Source organism: Papaver somniferum, chromosome 1 (assembly GCF_003573695.1).
Source record: "Papaver somniferum cultivar HN1 chromosome 1, ASM357369v1, whole genome shotgun sequence".
NCBI classification, from domain to species: Eukaryota; Viridiplantae; Streptophyta; class Magnoliopsida; order Ranunculales; family Papaveraceae; genus Papaver; species Papaver somniferum.
The window spans coordinates 133,739,565-133,748,477 of record NC_039358.1 but is presented as its reverse complement, the minus strand read 5'-3'; the positions used below and the strand labels follow the sequence as shown (position 1 = coordinate 133,748,477).

Here is an 8,913-nt window from a genome sequence, read left to right as displayed (position 1 = left end):
GGGAACTCCAAGCAACTGGGATCTTTGAATCCCGACACTACTTTTTGGTGTGTCCTAGTTGTATCTAGAGTCGTCCTCTCCAGAAACCCTTTTGGGGTTTAGCGAGTATAAAGACTTCATTGGGATCGTGAAGCCAGGTCCAGTTATCTTTCCTTGATAACTCGAGTATCCTGATCTTGATTGGTTGTAGAGATTGCTCCATCGATCAAGATAAATATTAATCATCAAAGTTCTCTTCGTCTAAGACTTTGTTAATTCCACAGGTTTTATACTTGTGAGGTGAATAATAATCTAGGCTGCACTTTGGGTTGCATAAGTCCGGATTTTGAGGATAACTAGACTTGTATCAAATTGCTATCGATTTTCATCACCTTGATCATATGTTTGATTTTGATCATACGTTTCGATCGTAATCAGGAAATCAATTATATATGCTTAATCTCTGGGAGCCAGATTTGGTTTAAAGTCTTCAATTGAGTTGAAACAACTCTTAGTTGGTGTAACGTCATCTAAGAGAATCAATTGCATGAAGTCCTTCTCGGATTCAATGAGCGTAGGGAGCGCGACTGTACTTTAATCGGTAGTAGGTTAGTGTTTGTAGCGGCTTAACACAGTTTAATGTTCAATCTGGACTAGGTCCCGGGGATTTTCTGCATTTGTGGTTTCCTCGTTAGCAAAACTTCTGGTGTATGTGTTATTACTTTTTGCACATTATATTGTTTATCTTTATAATTGAAATATCACATGTTGTGCGTTGATCAATCATAGTAGAGACATCCGACCTAGTTTGTTGGATACCACTTGATTGATTCTTGGACATTGGTCTTTGGTACCGTCCAAGTTATCTCTTTGTGATTAGGTTCACGGATTCAATTCTGTAAACGTTCTAATCGCAAGAGATAGATATATAACTCTAAGATATTATTTCTTTATTGAGTTTAACTCTCGGAGTTGTATTGAGTTTGTCCATACAGATTGTCTAAGAAAAAAGCGGTAGTGTATTTTGGTACCCCCCTCGCGTTTTCAGTGGTTGCATTAGACATATGACTGGTGATCTCTCACGGTTTATAAAAACAAAAGATTACAAAGGAGGGTCTGTGACTTTCAGAGATGGAAGCAGTTGTCTCATAAGTAAGAAGGGAACTATCAAACTGCCAGTATACCTGAAATCCATGATGTTGTTTATGTCAAAAGTACGAAAGCCAATATTCTTTCAGTACGTCAAATTTGTGATAAAGGTCATAAGGTTATATTCAATATGACAGGCTGAGATATTGAAGATAAGTCTGGAAAGATAATCTTCTTGGACGACGTAGTATGAATAACTGTTATCTTCTTGATATACAATCTAATTTGTATTGTAACTTGACCAAAGTGGAATCAACCCACTTGTGGCATGAACAGTCATATCAACTACCAAATACTTAGTAAGCTCATTAATCGTGAACTTGCAGAGGCGTTCCTAAAATAAATACTAAAGTAGAAGGTGTATGTGGTGCTTGTCAAAAAGGTAAGCAAGCAAAAGCTACTCATGCTCCTCTCGATCTTATCCAACGGGCTACAGTTGGTGGTAAGAAATATGCTTTAGTAATGGTTGATGTCCACACTTGGTTCACCTGAGTTGCTTTTCTAAAACACAAAAATGATACTCTTGAGGAGTTTAAGATTATTGTGAGTAGGATTCAAAATGAACAGGGTCACAAGCTTAAGAAAGTAAGAAGTGACGGTGGTACATAATTCAAAGATACAAAAGTCTATAAATATTTCAACAAATTAGGAATCACTCACCAATTCTCTGCTCCCATTACACTTTAAGCAAATGGTGTTGCTGAAAACAATCTCTTAAAACCAATGGAGAAGCAAAATTTAAACAAATCTATTATAAACTACTAACTATCTAAAAAAAAAACTAAAAGAAACCTTTTCAGATCCGGTCTAAAGCTACGAACGAGGAAACCTTTTCAAACCTAGTTTAAGCTCTTCAGATCTAGTTTAAGTAGCAGATGTCACTGTAGTATAGTGGTAAAGTCGCTGGGTAATGATACCAGCGACCTGAGTTCGAAACTCGTTAGCATCGGGATGGGAAGATTTTTCACCTCTTTAAGGTTTAAACTTTAATATAACCTTTGAGTTTTAAACCCAATTTAAAAAAAGATCTAGTTTAAGCTGCAAATGGACTAAATTTGAGCAGTAATAGTCAACGGTGGAGAGGATTTTTTTTAACTTTCGAGAAGGAATCAGATAAAAGGGGGTTTTTTGTTTTTTTTTTTCTTTTCTGAAACATAAGTATCCTAATTTCATACCTATTTCCCAATACATAAATGCCGAGGTGTTTATTTACAGCTTAGTGCAGCAGTTACAAAGGGAGCAAAATGAAGTCACGTTAACAAAGGCAACCAACTTTTTCAAATGGAAATATAAAAATTGAAACGTGATGAACAACTGTACAGATTAGTTGTTCGTATGATCATGATCATCATCTTAATTAATTAAACGGATAAGTCTGATTATCATGTCATGGCAACGTTCGAATATGTTTAATCATACATTTTCTTTAGAAAGGAGGGGGACTCATAATGGGATATGACAAAACTCTCCTCAACCACGCCATATATTCGTCTATTTCTTTACTTGTACCCAACATCCAATTATAGAATATTCCTAGCCACAGACTATCATTTGTTGTCCTCGTGTCTGTCTTTTCTAGAAAACATATCAAAGCAATTAATCAAATTTATTCACCAACGTATTTTGATTTAATTGATATTCTCTTGTATGATTAATGCTGTAAGAGCTGGGATTGGTTTCCAATTATTAGTTGGTATTGCGGTCAGAAGATTAGCAGTATATTGATGCGAAAAAAATTCTTTCATATTATGAGGACGTCAATTACTGAATTACCCTTTCATTTTTCAACGAAGTTTAAAACGATTACGACCTCTAGTAGTGTGCTACACTGTCACTGGGTTCAATATAGCCACAGGGATTGCTGCGACAGTGTAAGCTGTTTTAACCATCGACAGCAACAGAATGCCCAGAGCAAACCCCCTTAAAAAGGTAACAACACGTATCACAAAACAATCACAAAACCAACCAAGCCTATTTCAACCTCACAACCAATATAGTTAAACATTCTAGGTTGCATCTTAATAGCACTCGATTTTTGTACGCTTTGGGTAGGGTGGCGTTTTATCAACATCTTATTTTGATTGATGCTGATGCTATTGACCATAACAAACTTTACAATTAAGGACCAGTCAGTAATCAGTCGCTTCACTAATTAGCCTAGAAAAAACAAGTTTATTTACTTTGCAAACGCGTTAAAACCCGCGTATGATCCGAGTGAAACAACAAATATTCGACCACAGTTTTCAGATATTCACAACATACAGTACCATCATCTACAGTTGTAAAGAAAGAAATGGGTCAAAGACCAATACGTATACCCTAGTCTAGACCCTACTCCTTAGCAACAAAAATTGAAATTAAATCTACTCACGGACCCTGTAAATAGATACAGTATTACCTAAGGAATCGGGCTTTTTGATCAAGATCAACGAATCAAAAAACGACACGTCACCAACACGAGTCCACGGAAAAAACTGTGTCAGAAAAGTGAAACACAGGATGCCTGGACTTTTTAGATTTACAGCCAAGCGATCCCTCACCCTCAACAAAACCAAATTTATGTACTAGTATATTTTTTATTTTATTTCATTTCATTTTAATTTAATAAATTAATTTTATTAATTCCATTCTGCTTCTTCTACTCCTAAAATTCTATCTGCTTATTTCTCGCACCGACGATTTCTTTATTTCCCTGTCCTCCTCCTTCTCTACCCCAAATATCAGGGAAAATTCTGAACCCGGTTTTTATTACATTATAATGCCAAGAAGATGAGATAGAAAACCGGTTTCTTAGAGATTAGTGGTATTTATTCTGGTAATAAGCGGTTTTTCGTTTTCGATAATAGGAAGGAAGGAATCAGGGGAAGCGGTTTGTTTTGTTTCGAAGTTGCAGAGATGTATCGTACGCGTGTAGATTTATAGGGAAGTGAGCTCCATTGTTTATTAGCAAAGCCGTTGAAAGATAAAGAATTATTATTATAAAAGAGAAAAGAGGAAGAGAAAGTGGTTTAGTTTTTTTTTTCTTTCTGAAAGAAAGAATGAAACTGAGAAAACCGGTTTTGTTCTTGTTGTTTCTCACCGTTCTTGCTCCAATCGTTCTTTATACTGATAAACTTGTTTCATCTTGTAAGTTGTTATTCTAACACAAGAATGTAAGGAAATGTCTGATTTATTTGGTTTATTTTCACTCTAATTTTGGTTTTCTGTTTGGTGTTACCTGCAGCTAAGAATGATTTTGCTGAAGAAGTTTCCTCTCTGGTAACTAAATTATCACTTTTCTTGTGTAGTGCTTTTCAAATTATGATTTTTTTTTCTTATCATTTTTCTGTGCTTGTTTGTGTTTTGAAGAGTTTTGGAGTTGAGAGCAGGCAATTAAATCTACTTCCAGAGGTAAAAATTGTCTATTGAATTATTATCATTTGTCTGTTTCTAGGTTAAAATTATTGAATGAATTGGAGATCTGATTTGTGTAGGAAATACCAAAGACATTGAGAGAACCGATTGGAATCATTTCTTCTGAGAATTCAGTTTTGAATGTCCCAGAGTCTATTGATGGTAAGTTCAATTATTGCATCCTTTTTTTCTATTTCTGGAAACTGTAATGTTGAGATTGATTGTGATTACTAAATTTGTCTGTAATGGAATTCATTTTGGGTTCAATTTTACAGAATTGCCATCAGTGAAGTCAACAGAACATAAAACCAGAGCATTATCTGCTACAGAAGATGACGATAAGGAAAATCCAATCAAGCTTGTCACTGGAGGGTTTATTGCAGAGAATGAGAGCGATGATGCTGGTGACGCACAGAATTCTAAATTTGTGGATGAAAATGATAAGCAGGTTGCAAAAGAGAACAAGGTACTTGATACATTTTTTTTGTTCTTTCGAGTTTCTCAAGGTTGTGCCTGCTATGTGCTTGTGTATTCGTATAATTATAATCTGCACAGTTAAGTGATTGTCATATCGAAACTTAATTCGACCAATTCAAGGGATTTGGGGAAGGAAATGGTGCAACAAATTTTGTGCAAGGTTCTTCTGCATGTTGTGTCCCTCGTCTTCTACTGTTTAGTCTTGTGAACTAGGAGCTGAACAGTAATAGGAATTTATGGCGCACACCAAGTTCACCTTATAATGTTGTAACTTGGCACAATAAATATATGATATCAGAAATAAAAACAAAGGGTGATTAATCACAATTAGAGGAACGAATATCTGTAAGGAAAAGTGATATTTCTTTTGTTTCTCTTCTCCGATTTTAGGGTGCCCAAGCATATCAGCAACCTGGAAAGACTACTACAAAATCTGATTCAGGAGATCACGTCACTAACAAGGTTGAAAGGCCGAGAGTTCAAACAGTCTTGTCAGATACTCGAGTTCGGCATCTTAGAGATCAGCTTATTAGGGCAAGGGTCTACCTTGGACTTGGAGCGACTCGCAATAACCCCCATTATATCAAAGAACTGCGGGTGCGGATGAAGGAAGTTCAGAGAGCACTTGGGGATGCATCTAAAGATTCTGACCTACCAAGGAAGTAAGTCCTTGATTTTTAATATTAAACCGTAGTTCTTATTTGGTGGGTTGTGGTTTTATCTTTGAACATTTGCTCAAAATGGTGATGAAATATTATTATATCTCTTGGTGAGCACTTATTAAATTTGTCGTTTTATTGCAGCGCAAATGACAAACTCAAGGCAATGGAGCAAGTTTTGGCCAGGGGTAAGCAAATTCAAGATGATTGTGCTGCGGTGATAAAGAAGCTTCGTGCTATCCTTCATTCGACAGAAGAACAACTCAGAGTGCACAAGAAGCAGACAATGTTCTTGACTCAACTCGCAGCGAAAACTCTTCCTAAAGGTCTTCATTGCCTTCCGTTGCGTCTTTCAACAGAGTACTATTCATTGAATTCTGACCAGCAGCAGTTTCCCAATCAAGAAAAACTTGAGGATCCAAGTCTGTTCCACTATGCATTGTTCTCAGACAACATATTGGCTGCAGCAGTGGTTGTGAATTCAACTGTTTCTCATGCTAAGGTAGAGCTTCACATTTACAGGAAAAGCAGAATTATAGCTGGATAGTGTTACTCTCATGAAAAAACAAACTTGAACTAGTGTTACTCTTTGGTGCATTAGAGCTTGTATAGCTGCATCTAATTGTTACTTTTTATAATTGGCAGGATCCAGCAAAACATGTATTTCACATTGTCACAGATAGGCTTAATTATGCTGCAATGAGAATGTGGTTTCTTGCTAATCTACCAAGCCAAGCTACCATCCAGGTTCAGAACATTGAAGAATTTACATGGCTGAACGCGAGTTATAGTCCAGTTCTGAAGCAGCTTGGTTCTCCTTCCATGATAGATTATTACTTCAAGGCTGATCGCGCAAAATCTGATTCGAACTTGAAATTTCGGAACCCCAAGTACCTTTCCATTTTAAATCATCTTCGTTTTTATCTGCCAGAAATTTTTCCCAAGCTCAACAAAGTGCTGTTTGTAGATGATGATATTGTAGTACAGAAGGATCTCAGTGGCCTTTGGTCAATAGATTTGAAAGGAAATGTAAACGGTGCAGTTGAAACATGTGGTGAAAGCTTCCACCGGTTTGATCGTTATCTCAACTTTTCCAATCCTCTTATTTCGAGAAACTTCGATCCTCATGCTTGTGGATGGGCTTATGGAATGAATATCTTTGATTTGGACGAGTGGAAGAAGCAGAATAGAACAGAGGTTTACCATTCATGGCAAAGGCTGGTAAGTAGTGTATGTTTAGTTTAATCTCTTTCTTATTTATACTCATTTTTTTAAGTAGCTATTCATCTGGTCCTTTCAACCCTAATAGCCAACTCTAAGTACCAACTTTTATTACTGAATTAGGGTATTTTACCATTTATATAAAAATATCTACGGCACATTGAAAACCCATACCCTGTAACTATTAAACACCAGGGCGCACAGAAACTCATGAATTCGTAGGGAAGTGACCCCTGGCCGTTAAATATGCAGTAAACTTGTTATAGGACACGCAATACTTGAAACAGGATGCGATGAATCTTCTACCACAAATGTACTGGATGATTCAACAATTGATCCTTAATTTTATTATATTGATGTGGTAAGTTAAAACTTTAACATGTACACTTATCTTTGGCGGACAGAATCATGACAGACAGCTATGGAAGTTGGGGACGCTACCTCCAGGTCTGATAACATTCTGGAAAAGCACATTCCCCCTGCATCGGTCGTGGCATGTGTTAGGACTTGGATACAACCCAAGTGTTGGCCAGAAGGAAATCGATAGAGCAGCCGTCATCCACTACAATGGAAACATGAAACCTTGGCTTGAGATTGGCATGCCCAAGTACAGGAACTACTGGGCTAGATTCATCAATTATGAACAAGCTTTCTTGCGTGACTGCAACATTAATCCATAAAAGGGTTTGTTACCTCATGTTCAACCTTAGATATATTTATATATTTATCCCAGCGTCAATTCTGTAGCATATAATTTTTGCCAGGTCATGATACAAACTTGCTTTCCTAGGTTCTTCTGAATCGTGAAAGCTTTTGTTAATGTGATTCTTTCTTTTCCTACGAGTGTAGTTATAGTAGCATTAGCAGTAGCCTGAAGAAAGCCCTCATTCATAGGAATCTTTGTTCTCTCTTAATCTTCTGTCTCAGCGTCCTTCTGCAGCATTGCAGATAAAAGTTGTAAATGTTTTCAGAGACTTCATAATATAATATCATGTAGTAGTCATATTAGTTGGTTCCATTCTCTCAAGTTCATGTATATGCAATATTGGAAGGAGTCGAAGGACAGGAGTACTGTCGGCTGCCTTTCCTGTCGGACTTTTTTTTGAGGTGAAAGAAAAGAAAATGAGTTTGTTTAACACTCAAAATTGTCAAATGATACATTTCTATAGAATTATTCTTTATCGCAATGTTTTGTATCTCTTCAATTTGATTATTATGGTTGATAATAGGTCTTAATACCAGGTACATGTGCAAAAGAGTCGAGTTATACATTTTTTATCTGATGAAAATCATGGAACTTCTACTAGTAAACAATGTAAGTTGTAACTCTGTTGGTTGGTGTGGATTTTCTTAAGAAATTTGCAAACACATGCACCCACATACTGAACAGAAAGTAGTTGAAACTGTTGGAAGGACAAAATTGGAGCAGCCATGGACCGTGGGTGCGTTGGCAATGATTGTACACGTACACGTTTCAAGAGAGAAGCGGGTGAAGCGTATTAATAGAGGGTATGGTGGGGATGAAACGTATCCATAGTTTGGATTGACGCTACAACACTAGTCATGAAAATTCAATGTGACCAAACATGTGGTACAATAATCCGTTCAAATGTTGGATTTATTAAAACTCCATCTTAAATAAAATTGATACAAAAATTCCAAATTTTTAAAAATTGATACAAAAACTCCAAATTTCAAAATGATTTCATCAAATTCTATGATGTTTCATCAAATATTATGATAAAACTAAAATTGGTTTCATCAAATTTTTTAAGATTTTCGTGTTATTTTTGTTTTTCTTGGGTTTTTGTGTTACTTTTGTTTTGATGGGTTTTTTGTGAATTGATAGTGACATCTTTGAGGTTATAACGGGCGGACATGTATGGTTAGCATTATTGATCTGTTGGCTAGTTATCACTTGTACGCAGTTATGGTCTTCACGTGTTATTCTGTATTATACCATGCAACTGGTAGGCCTGAATCTGATTACACTTGTAGTTGTGGGACTGGAAGGAAAACTCTTTTGTCTTTGAAG

General features: G+C 36.3%; 1 protein-coding gene across 1 annotated transcript; it reads left to right on the top strand.

Moving 5' to 3' along the window:
* The first annotated feature begins 3,761 nt into the window (after nucleotides 1-3,761).
* LOC113301471 (probable galacturonosyltransferase 4) lies at nucleotides 3,762-7,896 on the top strand. The gene is made up of 9 exons (XM_026550247.1): nucleotides 3,762-4,254; nucleotides 4,352-4,386; nucleotides 4,477-4,518; nucleotides 4,602-4,683; nucleotides 4,797-4,987; nucleotides 5,389-5,660; nucleotides 5,802-6,159; nucleotides 6,303-6,878; nucleotides 7,283-7,896. Exons 1-9 carry the CDS (start codon nucleotides 4,167-4,169, stop codon nucleotides 7,556-7,558), a joined length of 1,920 nt encoding a protein of 639 aa, XP_026406032.1. The 5' UTR covers nucleotides 3,762-4,166; the 3' UTR covers nucleotides 7,559-7,896.
* The last annotated feature ends 1,017 nt before the right edge of the window (nucleotides 7,897-8,913 follow it).